At 61.8% G+C, this 24,008-nt stretch overlaps 1 protein-coding gene across 1 annotated transcript in view; it reads right to left on the bottom strand.

Moving 5' to 3' along the window:
- XAB2 (XPA binding protein 2) overlaps positions 1-24,008 on the bottom strand; it is a gene marked incomplete at both ends in the record, with an annotated part of 104,677 nt that overhangs the window by 32,475 nt on the left and 48,194 nt on the right. Inside the window, 4 exon segments of the mRNA XM_080361301.1 lie at positions 3,033-3,166; positions 11,155-11,317; positions 16,335-16,457; positions 20,144-20,334. Of these exon segments, the coding sequence (XP_080217427.1) occupies positions 3,033-3,166; positions 11,155-11,317; positions 16,335-16,457; positions 20,144-20,334 (611 nt within the window).

Below are 24,008 nucleotides of genomic sequence, written 5' to 3'. Positions count from 1 at the left end.
GGCAATGGGGGACAATGGGGGAGGGGCGGGGGGCAATGGGGGGCAATGGGGGGCAATGGGGGAGGGGCAGTGGGGGAGGGGCGGGGGTCAATGGGGGGCAATGGGGGAGGGGGCGAGGGGGGCAATGGGGGGGCAATGGGGGAGGGGCGGGGGGCCATGGGGGGCAATGGGGGGTAATAGGGGAGGGGCAGTGGGGGAGGAGCGGGGGGACAATGGGGGGCAATGGGGGAGGGGCAGGGGGCAATGGGGGGCAATGGGGGGACAATGGGGGAGGGGCAGTGGGGGAGGGGCGGGGGCAATGGGGGGACAATGGGGGGCAATGGGGGAGGGGCAGGGGGCAATGGGGGGCAATGAGGGACAATGGGGGAGGGGCGGGGGGCAATGGGGGAGGGGCAATGGGGGAGGGGCAATGGGGGCAATGGGGGAGGGACAGTGGGGGAGGGGCAATGGGGGAGGGGCAATAGAGAGGGGCAAAGGGGACGGGGCAATGGGGGAGGGGCAGTGGGGGCAATGGGGGAGGGGCAGTGGGGGAGGGGCAGTGGGGGAGGGTCAATGGGGGGGCAATGGGGGGCAATGGGGGAGGAGCAATAGGGAGGGGCAGTGGGGGAGGGGCAATGGGGATGGGGCAATGGGGGAGGGGCAGTGGGGGAGGGGCAGTGGGGGAGGGGCGGGGGGATAATGGGGGGCAATGGGGGGCAATGGGGGAGGGGCAGTGGAGGAGGGGCAGGGGGCAATGGGGGGCAATGGGGGAGGGGCGAGGGGGACAATGGGGGGCAATGGGGGGCAAATGGGGGAGGGGCAGTGCGGGAGGGGCGGGGGGCAATGGGGGGCAATGGGGGACAATGGGGGAGGGGCAGTGGGGGGAGGGGCGGGGGGCAATGGGGGGCAATGGGGGACAATGGGGGAGGGGCAGTGGGGGAGGGGCGGGGGGCAATGGGGGGCAATGGGGGACAATGGGGGAGGGGCAGTGGGGGAGAGGCGGGGTCAATGGGGGGCAATGGGGGAGGGGCGGGGGCAATGGGGGCAATGGGGGGCAATGGGGGAGGGGCGGGGGCAATGGGGGACAATGGGGGAGGGGCAATGGGGGGAGGGGCGGGGGGGACAATGGGGGAGGGGCAATGGGGGAGGGGCAAAGGGTAGAATGGGGGAGGGGCAATGGGGGAGGGGCAAAGGGCAGAATGGGGGAGGGGTAATGGAGGAGGGGCAATGGGGGAGGGGCAGTGGGGGAGGGGCAAAGGGGATGGGGCAATGGGGGAGGGGCAGTGGGGGCAATGGGGGAGGGGCAGTGGGGGAGGGGCGGGGGGGCCAGGGGAGGCAATGGGGGAGGAGCAATGGGGGGAGGGGCAATGGAGGTGATAGGGTGTCCCGGGGGGTGTCCCAGGGGGTGTCCCCAAGGAGGTGACAAGGGCATCCCCAGGGGTGTCCCTAGGGGGGTGACAGGTGTGCACCCAGGGGTGTCCCAGGGGTGTCCCGGGGTGCAGGTGTGTCCCCAGGGGGGTGATGGGGGTGTCCCCGGGGGTGTCCCTGAGGTGTCCCCATGGGTGTCCCTGGGGTGTCCCAGGGTGCAGGTGTGTCCCCCAGGGGGGTGATGGGGTGTCCCCAAGGGTGTCCCAGGGGGGTGACGGGGTGTTCCAGGGAGGTGATGGGGTGTCCCCAAGGGTGTCCCAGGGGAGTGATGGGGTGTTCCCAGGGGGGTGATGGGGTGTCCCCAGGGGTGTCCCCAGGGGTGTCCTGGGGGTGTCCCGGGGTGCGGGTGTGTCCCCAGGGGGGTGATGGGGTGTCCCAGGGGTGTCCCCAGGGGGGTGATGGGGTGTCCCAGGGGGGTGATGGGGTGTCCCCAGGGGTGTCCCCAGGGGTGTCCTGGGGGTGTCCCAGAGTGCAGGTGTGTCCCCAGGGGGGTGATGGGGTGTCCCAGGGGTGTCCCAGGGGGGTGATGGGGTGTCCCAGGGGGGTGATGGGGTGTCCCCAGGGGGGGTGATGGGGTGTTCCTGTGTGTCCCGGGTGCGGGTGTGTCCCCAGAGGTGTCCCAGGGGGGTGATGGGGTGTCCCAGGGTGTCCCGGGTGCAGGTGTGTCCCCAGCGGGGTGATGGGGTGTCCCCAAGGGTGTCCCCAGGGGATGTCCCAGGGGTGTCCCCAGGGGGGTGATGGGGTGTCCCAGGGGTGTCCCTATGGGTGTCCCTGGGGTGTCCCGGGGTGCAGGTGTGTCCCCAGGGGGGGTGATGGGGTGTCCCAGGGGGTGTCCCAGGGGGTGTCCCTGGGTGCGGGTGTGTACCCAGGGGGGTGATGGGGTGTCCCCAGGTGTGTCCCAGGGGGGTGATGGGGTGTCCCCAGGGGGTGTCCGCAGGGGTGTCCCTGGGTGTCCCGGGGTGTGGGTGTGTCCCAGGGGGATGACAGAGGTGTCCCAGGGGGGGTGATGGGGTGTCCCCAGGGGTATCCCAGGGGTGTCCCAGGGGGGGTGATGGGGTGTCCCCAAGGGTGTCCTCAGGGGGGGTGATGGGGGTGTCCCAGGGGGGTGATGGGGTGTCCCCAGGGGGTGTCCCGGGTGCAGGTGTGCACCCAGGGGGGTGATGGGGTGTCCCCAGGTGTGTCCCAGGGGGGGTGATGGGGTGTCCCAGGGGGTGATGGGGTGTCCCAGGGGGGGTGATGGGGTGTCCCCAGGGGGTGTCCCAGGGGGTGTCCCAGGGGGGTGATGGGGTGTCCCCAAGGGTGTCCCAGGGGGGTGATGGGGTGTCCCAGGGGGTGTCCCGGGTGCAGGTGTGCACCCAGGGGGGTGATGGGGTGTCCCCAGGGGGTGTCCCAGGGGGGGTGATGGGGGTGTCCCCAGGTGTGTCCCAGGGGGGTGATGGGGTGTCCCAGGGGGGGTGATGGGGTGTCCCAGGGGGGTGATGGGGTGTCCCCAAGGGTGTCCCCAGGGGGGTGATGGGGTGTCCCAGGGGGTGATGGGGTGTCCCAGGGGGGTGATGAGGTGTCCCAAGGGTGTCCCCAGGGGGTGTCCCAGGGGGTGTCCCTGTGTGTCCCGGGTGTGCCCCCACCTGACGAAGCGCAGGGTGTCGCGGGGCCGCGGTTGTTGCTGGGGCTGCCGGTCCCTCTGCTCCTCGCTCGCCAGCTGCCCCCGCGCGCAGCTCCAGCTGCTGCATCCGGTCCAGCGGCGCCGAGCCCGACCCACCTGGGACAATGACAGTGACAATGACAATGGCAATGGCATCAGTGCACACACACACACACACAGTGACCAGGGGAACCATCCACTCCTGGGGACAATGACAGTGACAATGACAATGGCAATGACAATGACAATGGCATCAGCGCACACACACAGTGATGGGGGAGCCGGACCCGCCTGGGACAGGGAGAATGACAATGACAATGACAATGGCAATGGCATCAGCACACACACAGTGACCGGGGGAGCCGGACCCGCCTGGGACAATGACAGTGACAATGACAATGACAGTGACAATGACAATGACAGTGACAATGACAATGGCATCAGCGCACACACAGTGACCGGGGGAGCCAGCCCCACCTGGGACAATGACAGTGACAATGACAATGACAATGACAATGGCAATGGCATCAGCACACACACACAGTGACCGGAGGAGCCGGCCCCGCCTGGGACAATGACAGTGACAATGACAATGGCATCAGTGCACACACACACAGTGACGGGGGAGCCGGACCCGCCTGGGACAGTGACAGTGACAATGACAATGACAATGACAATGGCAATGGCATCAGCGCACACACAGTGACCGGGGGAGCCGGACCCACCTGGGACAATGACAGTGACAATGACAGTGACAATGACAATGACAATGGCATCAGCACACACACACAGTGACCGGGGGAGCCGGACCCGCCTGGGACAGTGACAGTGACAATGACAGTGACAATGGCAATGGCATCAGCACACACACAGTGACCGGGGGAGCCGGACCCGCCTGGGACAATGACAGTGACAATGACAATGACAGGGACAATGACAATGACAATGACAATGACAATGGCATCAGTGCACACACACACAGTGACGGGGGAGCCGGACCCGCCTGGGACAGTGACAGTGACAATGACAATGACAGTGACAATGACAATGACAGTGACAGTGACAATGACAATGACAATGGCAATGGCATCATGTGCACACACACAGTGACCGGGGGAGGCGGACCCGCCTGGGACAGTGACAGTGACAATGACAGTGACAATGACAATGGCATCAGCACACACACACAGTGACCGGGGGAGCCAGCCCCACCTGGACAATGACAGTGACAATGACAATGACAGTGACAATGACAATGGCATCAGTGCACACACACAGTGACCGGGGGAGCCGGACCCGCCTGGGACAATGACAGTGACAATGACAATGACAGTGACAATGACAATGGCATCAGCGCACACACAGTGACCGGGGGAGCCAGCCCCACCTGGGACAATGACAGTGACAATGACAATGACAATGACAATGGCAATGGCATCAGTGCACACACACAGTGACCGGAGGAGCCGGCCCCGCCTGGGACAATGACAGTGACAATGACAGTGACAATGACAATGGCATCAGTGCACACACACACAGTGACGGGGGAGCCGGACCCGCCTGGGACAGTGACAGTGACAATGACAATGACAATGACAATGGCAATGGCATCAGCGCACACACAGTGACCGGGGGAGCCGGACCCACCTGGGGACAATGACAGTGACAATGACAGTGACAATGACAATGACAATGGCATCAGCACACACACACAGTGACCGGGGGAGCCGGACCCACCTGGGACAGTGACAATGACAATGACAATGACAATGGCAACGACAATGGCATCAGCACACACACACACACACAGTGCCCGGGGGAACCATCCACTCCCTGGGGACAATGACAGTGACAATGACAATGGCAATGACAATGGCATCAGCACACACACAGTGACCGGGGGTGCCGTCTCCACCTGGGACAATGACAATGACAATGACAGTGACAATGGCATCAGTGCACACACACACACACACAGTGACCAGGGGGAACCATCCACTCCTGGGGACAATGACAGTGACAATGACAATGGCAATGACAATGGCAATGGCATCAGTGCACACACACAGTGACCGGGGGAGGCGGACCCACCTGGGACAATGACAGTGACAATGACAATGACAATGACAATGACAATGACAGTGACAATGACAATGGCATCAGCGCACACACACACAGTGACCGGGGGAGCCAGCCCCACCTGGGACAATGACAGTGACAATGACAATGACAATGACAATGGCAATGGCATCAGCACACACACACAGTGACCGGGGGAGCCGGACCCGCCTGGGACAATGACAGTGACAATGACAATGACAGTGACAATGACAATGACAATGGCAATGGCATCAGTGCACACACACAGTGACCGGGGGAGGCGGACCCGCCTGGGACAGTGACAGTGACAATGACAGTGACAATGACAATGGCATCAGCACACACACACAGTGACCGGGGGAGCTGGACCCGCCTGGGACAATGACAGTGACAATGACAATGACAATGACAGTGACAATGACAATGGCATCAGCACACACACACAGTGACCGGGGGAGCCAGCCCCACCTGGGACAATGACAGTGACAATGACAATGACAATGACAATGACAATGGCAATGGCATCAGCGCACACACACAGTGACCGGGGGAGCCGGACCCGCCTGGGACAATGACAGTGACAATGACAGTGACAATGGCAATGGCAATGGCATCAGCACACACACACAGTGACCGGGGGAGCCGGACCCGCCTGGGACAGTGACAGTGACAATGACAGTGACAATGGCAATGGCATCAGCACACACACAGTGACCGGGGGAGCCAGCCCCACCTGGGACAATGACAGTGACAATGACAATGACAGTGACAATGACAATGGCATCAGTGCACACACACACACACACAGTGACCAGGGGAACCATCCACTCCTGGGGACAATGACAGTGACAATGACAATGGCAATGACAATGACAATGGCATCAGCACACACACACACACACACAGTGACCAGGGGAACCATCCACTCCTGGGGACAATGACAGTGACAATGACAATGACAATGGCAATGGCATCAGCACACACACAGTGACCGGGGGAGGCGGACCCACCTGGGACAATGACAATGACAGTGACAATGACAGTGACAATGACAATGGCATCAGTGCACACACACAGTGACCGGGGGAGCTGGACCCGCCTGGGACAATGACAATGACAATGGCAATGACAGTGACAATGGCATCAGCGCACACACACACAGTGACCGGGGGAGCCGGCCCCACCTGGGACAATGACAATGACAATGACAGTGACAATGACAATGGCAATGGCAACGACAATGGCATCAGCACACACACACACACACAGTGCCCGGGGGAACCATCCACTCCTGGGGACAATGACAGTGACAATGACAATGACAATGACAATGGCATCAGCACACACACAGTGACCGGGGGTGCCGTCTCCACCTGGGACAATGACAATGACAATGACAATGACAGTGACAATGGCATCAGTGCACACACACACACACACAGTGACCAGGGGAACCATCCACTCCTGGGGACAATGACAGTGACAATGACAATGGCAATGACAATGGCAATGGCATCAGTGCACACACACAGTGACCGGGGGAGGCGGACCCACCTGGGACAATGACAGTGACAATGACAATGACAATGACAGTGACAATGACAATGGCATCAGCGCACACACACACAGTGACCGGGGGAGCCAGCCCCACCTGGGACAATGACAGTGACAATGACAATGACAATGACAATGGCAATGGCATCAGCACACACACACAGTGACCGGGGGAGCCGGACCCGCCTGGGACAATGACAGTGACAATGACAATGACAGTGACAATGACAATGACAATGGCAATGGCATCAGTGCACACACACAGTGACCGGGGGAGGCGGACCCGCCTGGGACAGTGACAGTGACAATGACAGTGACAATGACAATGGCATCAGCACACACACACAGTGACCGGGGGAGCTGGACCCGCCTGGGACAATGACAGTGACAATGACAATGACAATGACAATGACAATGACAATGGCATCAGCACACACACACAGTGACCGGGGGAGCTGGACCCGCCTGGGACAATGACAGTGACAATGACAATGACAATGACAGTGACAATGACAATGGCATCAGCACACACACACAGTGACCGGGGGAGCCAGCCCCACCTGGGACAATGACAGTGACAATGACAATGACAATGACAATGACAATGGCAATGGCATCAGCACACACACAGTGACCGGGGAGCCAGCCCCACCTGGGACAATGACAGTGACAATGACAATGACAATGACAATGGCAATGGCATCAGCACACACACACAGTGACCGGAGGAGCCGGCCCCGCCTGGGACAATGACAGTGACAATGACAGTGACAATGACAATGGCATCAGTGCACACACACACAGTGACGGGGGAGCCGGACCCGCCTGGGACAGTGACAGTGACAATGACAATGACAATGACAATGGCAATGGCATCAGCGCACACACAGTGACCGGGGGAGCCGGACCCACCTGGGACAATGACAGTGACAATGACAGTGACAATGACAATGACAATGGCATCAGCACACACACACACACACAGTGCCCGGGGGAACCATCCACTCCTGGGGACAATGACAGTGACAATGACAATGGCAATGACAATGGCATCAGCACACACACAGTGACCGGGGGTGCCGTCTCCACCTGGGACAATGACAATGACAATGACAGTGACAATGGCATCAGTGCACACACACACACACACAGTGACCAGGGGAACCATCCACTCCTGGGGACAATGACAGTGACAATGACAATGATAATGACAATGACAATGGCATCAGCGCACACACACAGTGACGGGGGAGCCGGACCCGCCTGGGACAATGACAGTGACAATGACAATGACAGTGACAATGACAATGACAGTGACAATGACAATGGCATCAGTGCACACACACAGTGACCGGGGGAGCTGGACCCGCCTGGGACAATGACAGTGACAATGACAATGACAGTGACAATGACAATGGCAATGGCATCAGTGCACACACACAGTGACCGGGGGAGGCGGACCCACCTGGGACAATGACAGTGACAATGACAATGACAGTGACAATGACAATGACAGTGACAATGACAATGGCATCAGTGCACACACACAGTGACCGGGGGAGCTGGACCCGCCTGGGACAATGACAATGACAATGGCAATGACAATGACAATGGCATCAGTGCACACACACAGTGACGGGGGAGCCGGATCCGCCTGGGACAGTGACAGTGACAATGACAATGACAATGGCAATGGCATCAGCACACACACAGTGACCGGGGGAGCCAGCCCCGCCTGGGACAATGACAGTGACAATGACAATGACAGTGACAATGACAATGACAGTGACAATGACAATGGCATCAGTGCACACACACAGTGACCGGGGGAGCTGGACCCGCCTGGGACAATGACAATGACAATGGCAATGACAATGACAACGGCATCAGCACACACACACAGTGACGGGGGAGCCGGACCCGCCTGGGACAGTGACAGTGACAATGACAATGACAGGGACAATGACAATGACAATGACAACGGCATCAGCACACACACACAGTGACGGGGGAGCCGGACCCGCCTGGGACAGTGACAGTGACAATGACAATGACAATGACAATGGCAATGGCATCAGCACACACATAGTGACCGGGGGAGCCGGACCCGCCTGGGACAATGACAGTGACAATGACAGTGACAATGACAATGACAATGGCATCAGCACACACACACACACACAGTGACCAGGGGAACCATCCACTCCTGGGGACAGTGACAGTGACAATGACAATGGCAATGACAATGACAATGGCATCAGTGCACACACACACAGTGACGGGGGAGCCGGACCCGCCTGGGACAATGACAGTGACAATGACAATGACAATGGCATCAGCACACACACACACACACACACAGTGCCCGGGGGAACCATCCACTCCTGGGGACAGTGACAGTGACAATGACAATGACATCAGTGGGGACATCAGCACACACACACACACACAGTGATTGGGGGAACCATCCACTCCTGGGGACAGTGACAGTGACAATGACATCAGTGGGGACATCAACACACACACACACACACAGTATTTCCCTCTCCCAGATGTTCCCCAGCACCCATGGGTGTCCCCTCTCCCAAGTGTCTCCCAGCACCCATGGGTGTCCCCAGCCCCCTGGGTGTCCCCAGCCCCCTGGGTGTCCCCAGCACCCATAGGTGTCCCCAGCACCCATGGGTGTCCCCTCTCCCAAGTGTCTCCCAGCACCCATGGGTGTCCCCATCCCCCATAGGTGTCCCCAGCACCCATGGGTGCCACTGATGTTGCTATAGATCAGCACCTATCACTGCTCCCTGTACCACAAGTGTCCCAGCACCCATGGGTGTCCCCAGCCCCTCCGGGTGTCCCAGCACCCATGGGTGCTCCCCCTCTCCCAAGCGTCCCCAGCACCCATGGGTGTCCCCTCTCCCAAGCGTCTCTAGCACCCATGGGTGTCCCCTCTCCCAAGTGTCCCCCAGCACCCATGGGTGTCCCAGCCCCCCGGGTGTCCCCAGCACCCATGGGTGCCCCATCCTCCCGGGTGTCCCCATCCCCCCGGGTGTCCCCATCCCCCATAGGTGTCCCCAGCACCCATGGGTGTCCCCCTCTCCCAAGTGTCCCCATCACCCATGGGTGCTCCCCCTCTCCCAAGCATCCCCCAGCACCCATGGGTGCCATAGATGTTGCTATAGACCAGCACCTATCACTGCTCCCCGTACCATGAACGTCTCAGCACCCATGGGTGTCCCCCTCTCCCAAGTGTCCACAGCACCCATGGGTGTCCCAGCTCCCCGGGTGTCCCAGCACCCATGGGTGCCCCAGCCCCCCGGGTGTCCCCAGCACCCATAGGTGTCCCCAGCACCCATGGGTGTCCCCCTCTCCCAAGTGTCTCCCAGCACCCATGGGTGTCCCCAGCACCCCTGAGTGTCCCCAGCCCCCTGGGTGTCCCCAGCACCCATGGGTGCCACTGATGTTGCTATAGACCAGCACCTATCACTGCTCCCTATACCACAAGTGTCCCCAGCACCCATGGGTGCCACTGCTGTTGCTATAGACCACCACCTATCACTGCTCCCCATACCATGAACGTCCCAGCACCCATGGGTGCCCCATCCCCTCAGGTGTCCCCAGCCCCCCGGGTGTCCCCATTCCCCCGGGTGTCCCCATCCCCCATAGGTGTCCCCAGCACCCATGGGTGCCCCATCCCCCCGGGTGTCCCCATCCCCCATAGGTGTCCCCAGCACCCATGGGTGCCCTATCCCCCCGGGTGTCCCCAGCCCCCCGGGTGTCCCCAGCACCCATGGGTGCCCTATCCCCTCGGGTGTCCCCATCCCCCATAGGTGTCCCCAGCACCCATGGGTGCCCCATCCCCCCGGGTGTCCCCATCCCCCCGGGGTGTCCCCATCCCCCATAGGTGTCCCCAGCACCCATGGGTGCCCCATCCCCTCGGGTGTCCCCATTCCCCATAGGTGTCCCCAGTACCCATGGGTGCCCCATCCCCCCGGGTGTTCCCAGCCCCCTGGGTGTCCCCATCCCCCCGGGTGTCCCCATCCCCCATAGGTGCCCCCAGCACCCATGGGTGCCCCATCCCCCCGGGTGTCCCCATCCCCCCGCGTGTCCCCAGCACCCCTGAGTGTCCCCAGCACCCATGGGTGCCCCATCCCCCCGGGTGTCCCCAGCCCCCCTGGCTGTCCCAGCACCCCTGAGTGTCCCCATCCCCCTGGCTGTCCCAGCACCCATGGGTGCCCCCAGCCCACCAAGTGTCCCAGCACCCCTGAGTGTCCCCATTCCCCGGGTGTCCCCATCCCCCATAGGTGTCCCCAGCACCCATGGGTGCCCCCAGCCCACCAAGTGTCCCAGCTCCCCCGTGTGTCCCCATCCCCCCGGGTGTCCCCATCCCCCCGGGTGTCCCCATCCCCCATAGGTGTCCCCAGCACCCATGGGTGCCCCATCCCCGTGGCACTGACCGGCGCCGCCGGCTGCGCGCAGCATCTGGGAGGCCATGAAGTTGACCTGGGTGTTGTAGGTGGCCTGGACGCTGCGCTTGATGCGCAGCAGCTCCCGGATCGTGTCCTCGTTCCCGTGACGGATCTCAAACTCCTTCCACGTCTGCCAGAACGCGCCCGTGATCTGGGGACAACGGGGACAACGGGGGACGTGAGGGGACATGGGGACATTGGGGGACATGGGGACATCAGGGGACATGGGGACACCCATGGCTGCCAGAACGCGCCCGTGATCTGGGGACAACGGGGACAACGGGGGACGTGAGGGGACATGGGGACATTGGGGGACATGGGGACATCAGGAGACATGGGGACATCGGGGGACATGGGGACATCAGGGGACATGGGGACATTGGGGGACATGGGGACATCGGGGGACATGGGGACATTGGGGGACATGGGGACAGCGGGGGACATGAGGGGACATGGGGACATGAGGGGACTTGGGGACATCAGGGGACGTGAGGGGACATAAGGACATCAGGGGACATGGGGACATGAGGGAACATGGGGACATTGGGGGACATGGGGACATCAAGGGACATGGGGACACCCATGGCTGCCAGAACGCGCCCGTGATCTGGGGACAACAGGGGACAACGGGGGACGTGAGGGGACATGGGGACATTGGGGGACATGGGGACATCGGGGGACATGGGGACATTGGGGGACATGGGGACAGCGGGGGACATGAGGGGACATGGGGACATGAGGGGACATGGGACATCAGGGGACATGGGGACACCCACGGCTGCCAGAACGCGCCCGTGATCTGGGGACAACAGGGGACGTGAGGGGACATGGGGACATCAGGGGACATGGGGACATGAGGGGACATGGGGACACGAGGGGACATGGGGACATGGGGACATGGGGACACGAGGGGACATGGGGACATCAGGGGACATGGGGACATCGGGGGACATGGGGACATGAGGGGACATGGGGACAGCAGGGGACATGGGGACATTGGGGGACATGGGGACATCGGGGGACATGGGGACATTGGGGGACATGGGGACATGAGGGGACATGGGGACATCGGGGGACATGGGGACATTGGGGGACATGGGGACATTGGGGGACATGGGGACATGAGGGGACATGGGGACATCAGGGGACATGGGGACATGAGGGGACATGGGGACATCAGGGGACATGGGGACATCAGGGGACATGGGGACATTGGGGGACATGAGGACATCGGGGGGACATGGGGACATTGGGGGACATGGGGACAGCGGGGGACATGGGGACAGCGGGGGACATGGGGACATTGGGGGACATGGGGACATCAGGGGACATGGGGACACCCATGGCTGCCAGAAAGCGCCCGTGATCTGGGGACAACGGGGACAACGGGAGACGTGAGGGGACATGGGGACATGGGGGGGACATGGGGACATCAGGGGACATGGGGACATCGGGGGACATGGGGGACATCGGGGGACATGGGGACAGCAGGGGACATGGGGACATTGGGGGACATGGGGACATCAGGGGACATGGGGACATTGGGGGACATGGGGACATCAGGGGACATGGGGACATGAGGGGACATGGGGACATCAGGGGACATGGGGGACATGGGGGGGACATGGGGACATGAGGGGACATGGGGACATCAGGGGACATGGGGACATCGGGGGACATGGGGACATCGGGGGACATGGGGACAGCGGGGGACATGAGGGGGACATGGGGACATGAGGGGACTTGGGGACATCGGGGGACGTGAGGGGACATAAGGACATCAGGGGACATGGGGACATGAGGGAACATGGGGACATTGGGGGACATGGGGACATCAGGGTACATGGAGACACCCATGGTTGCCAGAACGCGCTCGTGATCTGGGGACAACAGGGGACAACGGGGGACGTGAGGGGACATGGGGACATCAGGGGACATGGGGACATCAGGGGACATGGGGACATGGGGGGACATGGGGACATCAGGGGACATGGGGACATCGGGGGACATGGGGACATGAGGAGACATGGGGACATGAGGGGACATGGGACATCAGGGGACATGGGGACACCCACGGCTGCCAGAACGCGCCCGTGATCTGGGGACAACGGGGGATATGAGGGGACATGGGGACATCAGGGGACATGGGGACATTGGGGGACATGGGGACATCGGGGGACATGGGGACATTGGGGGACATGGGGACATGAGGGGACATGGGGACATTGGGGGACATGGGGACATCGGGGGACATGGGGACATTGGGGGACATGGGGACATTGGGGGACATGGGGACATCAAGGGACATGGGGACACCCATGGCTGCCAGAACGCGCCCGTGATCTGGGGACAACAGGGGACAACGGGGGACGTGAGGGGACATGGGGACATTGGGGGACATGGGGACATCGGGGGACATGGGGACATTGGGGGACATGGGGACAGCGGGGGACATGAGGGGACATGGGGACATGAGGGGACATGGGACATCAGGGGACATGGGGACACCCATGGCTGCCAGAACGCGCCTGTGATCTGGGGACAACGGGGGACATGAGGGGACATGGGACATCTGGGACATGGGGACATTGGGGGACATGGGACATCAGGGGACATGGGGACATCCACGGCTGCCAGAACGCGCCCGTGATCTGGGGACAACAGGGGACGTGAGGGGACATGGGGACATCAGGGGACATGGGGACATCGGGGGACATGGGGACATTGAGGGACATGGGGACATTGGGGGACATGGGGACACATGGGGGACATGGGGACATCAGGGGACATGAGGGGACATTGGGGGACATGGGGACATGAGGGGACATGGGGACACCCATGGCTGCCAGAACGCACGCATGATCTGGGGACAACAGGGACAACAGGGGATATGGGGACATGAGGGGACATAAGGAGACATGGGGACATCAGGGGACATGAGACATGAGGGGAGATCAGGGGACATGGGGACATTGGGGGACATGAGGTGACATGGGGACACCCACGTCTGCCAGAACGCGCCCGTGATCTGGGGACAACGGGGACAACAGGGGACATGAGGGGACATGGGGACATCAGGGGACATGGGGACATATGGGACATGGGGACACGAGGGGACATGGGGACATGAGGGGACATGGGGACACTGGGGGACATGGGGACATTGGGGGACATGGGGACATCAGGGGACATGGGGACATTGGGAGACATGGGGACATCGGGGGACATGGGGACATTGGGAGACATGGGGACATGAGGGGACATGGGGACATTGGGGGACATGGGGACATGAGGGGACATGGGGACATCGGGGGACATGGGGACATTGGGGGACATGGGGACATGAGGGGACATGGGGACATCAGGGGACATGGGGACATTGGGGGACATGGGGACATCGGGGGACATGGGGACATTGGGGGACATGGGGACAGCGGGGGACATGGGGACACCCATGGCTGCCAGAACACGCCCGTGATCTGGGGACAACAGGGGACAACGGGGGACGTGAGGGGACATGGGGACATGAGGGGACATGGGACATCAGGGGACATGGGGACACCCACGTCTGCCAGAACGCGCCTGTGATCTGGGGACAACGGGGACAACGGGAGACGTGAGGGGACATGGGGACATGGGGGGACATGGGGACATCAGGGGACATGGGGACATTGGGGGACATGGGGACATCGGGGGACATGGGGACACATGGGGGACATGGGGACATGAGGAGACATGGGGACATGAGGGGACATGGGACATCAGGGGACATGGGGACACCCACGGCTGCCAGAACGCGCCCGTGATCTGGGGACAACGGGGGATATGAGGGGACATGGGGACATCAGGGGACATGGGGACATCGGGGGACATGGGGACATTGGGGGACATGGGGACATGAGGGGACATGGGGACATGAGGGGACATGGGGACATCGGGGGACATGGGGACATTGGGGGACATGGGGACATTGGGGGACATGGGGACAGCGGGGGACATGAGGGGACATGTGGACATGAGGGGACTTGAGGACATCGGGGGACGTGAGGGGACATAAGGACATCAGGGGACATGGGGACATGAGGGAACATGGGGACATTGGGGGACATGGGGACATCAGGGGACATGGGGACATTGGGGGACATGGGGACATCGGGGGACATGGGGACACCCACGGCTGCCAGAACGCGCCCGTGATCTGGGGACAACGGGGGACATGAGGGGACATGGGACATCTGGGACATGGGGACATTGGGGGACGTGAGGGGACAGGGGACATCAGGGGACATGGGGACAGCGGGGGACATGGGGACATGAGGGGACATGGGGACATCAGGGACATGGAGAAATTGGGGGACATGGGGACATGAGGGGACATGGGGACACCCACGGCTGCCAGAACGCGCCCGTGATCTGGGGACAACGGGGACAACAGGGGACGTGAGGGGGACATGGGGACATCAGGGGACATGGGGACACTGGGGGACATGGGGACATCCAGGACATGGGGACAGCGGGGGACACGGGGACTTTGGGGGACATGGGGACATCAGGGGACATGGGGACACCCACGTCTGCCAGAACGCGCCCGTGATCTGGGGACAACAGGGGACGTGAGGGGACATGGGGACATCAGGGGACATGGGGACATTGGGGGACATGGGGACATTGGGGGACATGGGGACATGAGGGGACATGGGGACATGGGAGATGAGGGGACATGGGGACACCCACGGCTGCCAGAACGTGCCCGTGATCTGGGGACAACAGGGACAACAGGGACATGGGGACATGGGGACATGAGGGGACATGCCCCCCACCCTTGGATGCCCCCCCACCCGTGGGTGCCCCCACCCGTGGGTGCTCACGCGGGGGTCGCAGATCTGGGTGCTTTAGGTGTAGATGGTGCGGGCCCGATCCACCTCGCCCAGCTTGTGTCCCCCCAGCCTTGGGTGTCCCCCCCACCCATGGGTGCCCCCCCCCCCCCACCCTTGGGTGCCCCCATCCGTGGGTGCTCACGCGGGGGTCGCAGATCTGGGCGCAGTAGGTGTAGATGGCGCGGGCCCGATCCACCTCACCCAGCTCGTGTTCCCCCCATGTCCCCCCATCACCCCCCACCCATGGGTGCCCCCCCCCACCCGTGGGTGCCCCCACCCGTGGGTGCTCACGCGGGGGTCGCAGATCTGGGCGCAGTAGGTGTAGATGGCGCGGGCCCGATCCACCTCGCCCAGCTTGCACTCCATGTCGGCGAAGCGCAGGCACAGCTCCCGCGCCGCGTCGTCACCCAGCACCTGCCGCACGGGGACACGGTGACACGGGGGACATGGTGACACGGGGGACAGCAGCACCCACAGCATGATAGTGGTGACCATATAGGGACAGTGGTGACCATATGGGGACAACAGCACGCACAGGGTGACAGTAGCACCCACAGGGGACAGTGGTACCCGTAGGGTGACAGTGGTGACCACATGGGGACAGTGGTGACCAGAGAGTGACAACAGCACCCACAGGGTGACAGCAGCACCCACATGGGGACAGCAGTGCCCATAGGGTGACAGTGGTGACCATAGGGTGACAATGGTGACCAGAGGGTGACAGCAGCACCCACAGGGGACAGTGGTACCCATAGGGTGACAGTGGTGACCATAGGGTGACAATGGTGACCATATGGGGACAACAGCACACACAGGGTGACAGCAGCACCCACATGGGGACAGCAGTGCCCATAGGGTGACAGTGGTGCCCATAGGGTGACAGCAGCACCCACATGGGGACAGCAGTGCCCATAGGGTGACAGTGGTGACCATAGGGTGACAATGGTGACCAGAGAGTGACAACAGCACCCATAGGGGACAGTGGTGACCATAGGGTGACAATGGTGACCAGAGGGTGACAACAGCACCCACAGGGTGACAGTGGTGACCATATGGGGACAACAGCACGCACAGGGTGACAGTAGCACCCACAGGGGACAGTGGTGACCATATGGGGACAGCAGTGCCCATAGGGTGACAGCAGCACCCACAGCATGATAGTGGTGACCATATGGGGACAGTGGTGACCATATGGGGACAACAGCACACACAGGGTGACAGTAGCACCCATATGGGGACAGCAGTGCCCATAGGGTGACAGTAGCACCCACAGGGGACAGTGGTGACCACATGGGGACAGTGGTGACCACAGGGTGACAACAGCACCCACAGGGGACAGTGGTGACCATATGGGGACAACAGCACCCACAGGGGACAATGGTGAACACATGGGGACAGTGGTGACCACAGGGGGACAGTGGTGCCCATAGGGTGACAGCAATGATCACATGGGGACAGCAGCACCCACAGGGGGACAATGGTGCCCCATAGGGTGACAGCGGTGACCACAAGGGGACAGTGGTGACCATATGGGGACAGCAGTGCCCATAGGGTGACAGCAGCACCCACAGGGTGACAGTGGTGACCATATGGGGACAACAGCACGCACAGGGTGACAGTAGCACCCACAGGGGACAGTGGTGCCCATAGGGTGACAGCAGCACCCACAGGGGGACAATGGTGCCCACAGGGTGACAGTGGTGACCACAGGGTGACAGTGGTGACCATATGGGGACAGCAGTGCCCATAGGGTGACAGCAGCACCCACAGTATGATAGTGGTGACCATATGGGGACAACAGCACGCACAGGGTGACAGTAGCACCCACAGGGGACAGTGGTGCCCATAGGGTGACAGCAGCACCCACAGGGGGACAATGGTGCCCACAGGGTGACAGTGGTGACCACAGGGTGACAACAGCACCCACAGGGGACAGTGGTGACCATATGGGGACAACAGCACCCACAGGGGACAATGGTGAACACATGGGGACAGTGGTGACCATATGGGGACAGTGGGGACCACAGGGTGACAGCAGCACCCACAGGGGACAGCAGTGCCCATAGGGTGACAGTGGTGACCATATGGGGACAGCAGCACCCACAGGGGGACAGTGGTGACCACAGGGTGACAAGAGCACCCACAGGGGACAGTGGTGACCATAGGGTGACAGTGGTGACCAGAAAGGGGACAGTGGTGACCATATGGGGACAGCAGTGCCCATAGGGTGACAGCAGCACCCACAGTATGATAGTGGTGACCATATGGGGACAGTGGTGACCATATGGGGACAGTGGTGACCATAGGGTGACAGGGGCACCCACAGGGGACAGTGGTGCCCATAGGGTGACAACAGCACCCATAGGAGACAGTGGTGACCATATGGGGATAGTGGTGACCATATGGGGACAACAGCACCCACACGGGACAGTGGTGCCCATAGGTGACAGTGGTGCCCATAGGGGGACAGTGGTGACCACAGGGTGACAACAGCACCCACAGGGAACAGTGGTGACCATATGGGGACAACAGCATGCACAGGGTGACAGTAGCACCCACAGGGGACAGTGGTGCCCATAGGGTGACAGCAGCACCCACAGGGGACAATGGTGCCCGTAGGGTGACAGGAGTGACCACAAGGGGACAGTGGTGACCACAGGGTGACAGTGGTGACCTCATAGTGACAGCAGCTGTCCCCAAGCCCCCCAGTATCCCCATGTCCCCAAGCCCACAGGATGTCCCCAAGCCCCCCAGTATCCCCATGTCCCCAAGCCCACGGGATGTCCTCAAGACCACATGATGTCCCCAAGACCACATGATGTCCCCATGTCCCCCAGTATCCCCATGTCCCCAAGCCCACATGATGTCCCCAAGCCCATAGGATGTCCCCAAGGCCCCTGCTGTCCCCATGCCCCTCAGTATCCCCATGTCCCCAAGCCCACACGATGTCCCCAAGCCTCCCAGTACCCCCATGTCCCCAAGCCCACATGGTGTCCCCATGTCCCCCAGTACCCCATGTCCCCAAGCCCACATGATATCCCCAAGCCCACATGATGTCCTCATGTCCCCCAGTATCCCCATGTCCCCAAGCCCACATGATGTCCCCAAGTCCACATAATGTCCCCAAGCCCACATGATGTCCCCAAGCCCACATGATGTCCCCAAGCCCCCCAGTATTGCCACGTCCCCAAGCCCACATGATGTCCCCAAGCCCACATGATGTCCCCAAGCCCACATGGTGTCCCCATGTCCCCCAGTATCCCCATGTCCCCAAGCCCACATGATGTCCCCATGTCCCCCAGTATCCCCATGTCCCCAAGCCCACATGATGTCCCCAAGCCCATACGATGTCCCCATGTCCCCCAGTATCGCCACGTCCCCAAGCCCACATGATGTCCCCATGTCCCCCAGTAACCCCATGTCCCCAAGCCCACATGATGTCCCCAAGCCCCCCAGTACCCCTGTGTCCCCAAGCCCCCTGCTGTCCCCATGTGCCCCAGTATCCCCACGTCCCTAAACCCACAGGATGTCCCCAAGCACACAGGATGTCCCCATGTCCCCAAGCCCACATGATGTCCCCATGTCCCCCAGTATCCCCATGTCCCCAAGCCCACATGATGTCCCCAATTCCCCGCTGTCCCCATGTCCCCAAGCCCACACGATGTCCCCAAGCCCCCCAGTATCCCCATGTCCCCCAGTATCCCCATGTCCCCCAGTATCACCATGTCCCCATGTCCCCCAGTATCACCATGTCCCCAAGCCCACATGATGTCCCCAATTCCCCGCTGTCCCCATGTCCCCAAGCCCACACGATGTCCCTAAGCCCCCCAGTATCCCCATGTCCCCCAGTATCACCATGTCCCCAAGCCCACATGATGTCCCCAAGCCCATGGGATGTCCCCAAGCCCCCTGCTGTCCCCATGCCCCCCAGTATCCCCATGTCCCCCAGTATCCCCATGCCCCCCAGTATCCCCATGTCCCCAACCCCCGTGATGTCCCCATGTCCCCCAGTACCCCCATGTCCCCAACCCCCCAAGATGTCCCCAACCCCCCAAGATGTCCCCAACCCCGCAATGTCCCCAAGCCCCCCGTGTCCCCACCTCGATGGCCTTCTGGTAGATGGGCCGTGTGTGCGTGACGCCGTAGAGCTCGGCGGCGCGGCGGATGTAGATGTTGAACATGTCGCTCTGCTGCTCCGGCAGCACCGCGCGCGTGGCGCGGTCGTACACGGCCATGGCGTGCCGGGCCAGCCCGAAGCGCTCCTCCAGCCCCGCGTACAGCAGGAAGATCGCTGGGGGGCAAGGGGGGGTCAGCACCCACTTATTGAGGGGGGTAATGGGGGTCCCAGGGGGTCCCAAGGGTGCTATAGGCTGTATATGGCCATGGTGTGATGGGGCAGGACAAACGGCTCCTCCAGCCCCACGTACAGCAGGAAGATCAATGGGAGGCAAGGGGAGGTCAGCACCCACTTATTGAGGGGGGTAATGGTGGGGTAATGGGGGGTAATGGGGGGTAATGGGGGTCCCAGGGGTCCCAAGGGTGCTATAGGCTGTATATGGCCATGGTGTGATGGGGCAGGACAAATGGCTCCTCCAGCCCCACGTACAGCAGGAAGATCAATGGGGGGCAAGGGGGGGTCAGCACCCACTTATTGAGGGGGGTAATGGGGGTCTCAGGGGGTCCCAAGGGTGCTATAGGCTGTATATGGCCATGGTGTGATGGGGCAGGACAAACGGCTCCTCCAGCCCCGCGTACAGCAGGAAGATCAATGGGGGGCAAGGGGAGGTCAGCACCCACTTATTGGGGGGGGCACGGTGGGGTAATGGGGGGTACTGGGGGTCCCAGGGGGTCCCAAGGGTGCTATAGGCTGTATATGGCCATGGTGTGATGGGGCAGGACAAACGGCTCCTCCAGCCCCGTGTACAGCAGGAAGATCAATGGGGGGCAAGGGGGGGTCAGCACCCACTTATTGAGGGGGGTAATGGGGGTCCCAGGGGGTCCCAAGGGTGCTATAGGTTGTATATGGCCATGGTGTGATGGGGCAGGACAAACGGCTCCTCCAGCCCCGCGTACAGCAGGAAGATCAATGGGGGGCAAGGGGAGGTCAGCACCCACTTATTGGGGGGGGCACGGTGGGGTAATGGGGGGTAATGGGGGTCCCAGGAGGTCCCAAGGGTGCTATAGGCTGTATATGGCCATGGTGTGATGGGGCAGGACAAACGGCTCCTCCAGCCCCGCGTACAGCAGGAAGATCGCTGGGGGGCAAGGGGGGGTCAGCACCCACTTATTGAGGGGGGTAATGGGGGTCTCAGGGGGTCCCAAGGGTGCTATAGGTTGTATATGGCCATGGTGTGATGGGGCAGGACAAACGGCTCCTCCACCACCGTGTACAGCAGGAAGATCAATGGGGGGCAAGGGGGGGTCAGCACCCACTTATTGGGGGGGTCAAGGTGGGGTAATGGGGGGTAATGGGGGTCCAGGGGGTCTCAAGGGTGCTATAGGTTGTATATGGCCATGGTGTGATGGGGCAGGACAAACGGCTCCTCCAGCCCCACGTACAGCAGGAAGATCAATGGGGGGCAAGGGGGGGTCAGCACTCACTTATTGAGGGGGGTAATGGGGGTCCCAGGGGGTCCCAAGGGTGCTATAGGCTGTATATGGCCATGGTGTGATGGGGCAGGACAAACGGCTCCTCCAGCCCCGCGTACAGCAGGAAGATCGCTGGGGGGCAAGGGGGGGTCAGCACCCACTTATTGAGGGGGGTAATGGGGGTCCCAGGGGGTCCCAAGGGTGCTATAGGTTGTATATGGCCATGGTGTGATGGGGCAGGACAAACGGCTCCTCCAGCCCCGCGTACAGCAGGAAGATCAATGGGGGGCAAGGGGGGGTCAGCACCCACTTATTGAGGGAGTAATGGGGGTCCCAGGGGGTCCCAAGGGTGCTATAGGCTGTATATGGCCATGGTGTGATGGGGCAGGACAAACGGCTCCTCCAGCCCCGCGTACAGCAGGAAGATCAATGGGGGGGGAACAGCACCCATGGGGGGGTCAGCACCCGCTTATTGGGGGGGTCACAGGGGGGTAATGGGGGTCCCAAGGGTGCTATAGGCTGTATATGGCCATGGTGTGATGGGTCGGGACAAACGGCTCCTCCAGCCCCGCGTACAGCAGGAAGATCAATGGGGGGCAAGGGGGGGTCAGCACCCACTTATTGAGGGGGGTAATGGGGGTCCCAGGGGGTCCCAAGGGTGCTATAGGCTGTATATGGCCATGGTGTGATGGGGCAGGACAAACGGCTCCTCCAGCCCCGCGTACAGCAGGAAGATCAATGGGGGGCAAGGGGGGGTCAGCACCCACTTATTGAGGGGGTTAATGGGGGTCCCAGGGGGTCCCAAGGGTGCTATAGGCTGTATATGGCCATGGTGTGATGGGGCAGGACAAACGGCTCCTCCAGCCCCACGTACAGCAGGAAGATCAATGGGAGGCAAGGGGAGGTCAGCACCCACTTATTGAGGGGGGTAATGGGGGTCCCAGGGGGTCCCAAGGGTGCTATAGGCTGTATATGGCCATGGTGTGATGGGGCAGGACAAACGGCTCCTCCAGCCCCGCGTACAGCAGGAAGATCAATGGGGGGCAAGGGGGGGTCAGCACCCACTTATTGAGGGGGGTAATGGGGGTCCCAGGGGGTCCCAAGGGTGCTATAGGCTGTATATGGCCATGGTGTGATGGGGCAGGACAAATGGCTCCTCCAGCCCCGCGTACAGCAGGAAGATCAATGGGGGGCAAGGGGGGGTCAGCACCCGCTTTTTGGGGGGGGGCACGGGGGGGTAATGGGGGTCCCAGGGGGTCCCAAGGGTGCTATAGGCTGTATATGGCCATGGTGTGATGGGGCAGGACAAACGGCTCCTCCAGCCCCACGTACAGCAGGAAGATCAATGGGGGGCAAGGGGAGGTCAGCACCCACTTATTGGGGGGGGCACGGTGGGGTAATGGGGGGTACTGGGGGTCCCAGGGGGTCCCAAGGGTGCTATAGGCTGTATATGGCCATGGTGTGATGGGGCAGGACAAACGGCTCCTCCACCACCGTGTACAGCAGGAAGATCAATGGGGGGCAAGGGGGGGTCAGCACCCACTTATTGGGGGGGTCAAGGTGGGGTAATGGGGGGTAATGGGGGTCCAGGGGGTCTCAAGGGTGCTATAGGTTGTATATGGCCATGGTGTGATGGGGCAGGACAAACGGCTCCTCCAGCCCCGCGTACAGCAGAAAGATCAATGGAGGGCAAGGGGGGGTCAGCACCCGCTTTTTGGGGGGGGGCACGGGGGGGTAATGGGGGTCCCAGGGGGTCCCAAGGGTGCTATAGGTTGTATATGGCCATGGTGTGATGGGGCAGGACAAATGGCTCCTCCAGCCCCACGTACAGCAGGAAGATCAATGGGGGGCAAGGGGGGGTCAGCACCCACTTATTGAGGGGGGTAATGGGGGTCCCAGGGGGTCCCAAGGGTGCTATAGGTTGTATATGGCCATGGTGTGATGGGTCGGGACAAACGGCTCCTCCAGCCCCGCGTACAGCAGGAAGATCAATGGGGGGCAAGGGGAGGTCAGCACCCACTTATTGGGGGGGGCACGGTGGGGTAATGGGGGTCCCAGGGGGTCCCAAGGGTGCTATAGGCTGTATATGGCCATGGTGTGATGGGTCAGGACAAACGGCTCCTCCAGCCCCACGTACAGCAGGAAGATCGCTGGGGGGCAAGGGGGGGTCAGCACCCACTTATTGAGGGGGGTAATGGGGGTCCCAGGGGGTCTCAAGGGTGCTATAGGTTGTATATGGCCATGGTGTGATGGGGCAGGACAAACGGCTCCTCCAGCCCCGCGTACAGCAGGAAGATCAATGGGGGGCAAGGGGGGGTCAGCACCCACTTATTGGGGGGGTCAAGGTGGGGTAATGGGGGGTAATGGGGGTCCAGG

This window comes from Nesoenas mayeri (genome assembly GCF_963082525.1).
Source record: "Nesoenas mayeri genome assembly, chromosome: 31".
Classification (NCBI taxonomy): Eukaryota; Metazoa; Chordata; class Aves; order Columbiformes; family Columbidae; genus Nesoenas; species Nesoenas mayeri.
This window is presented reverse-complemented; position numbering and strand designations above follow the sequence as displayed.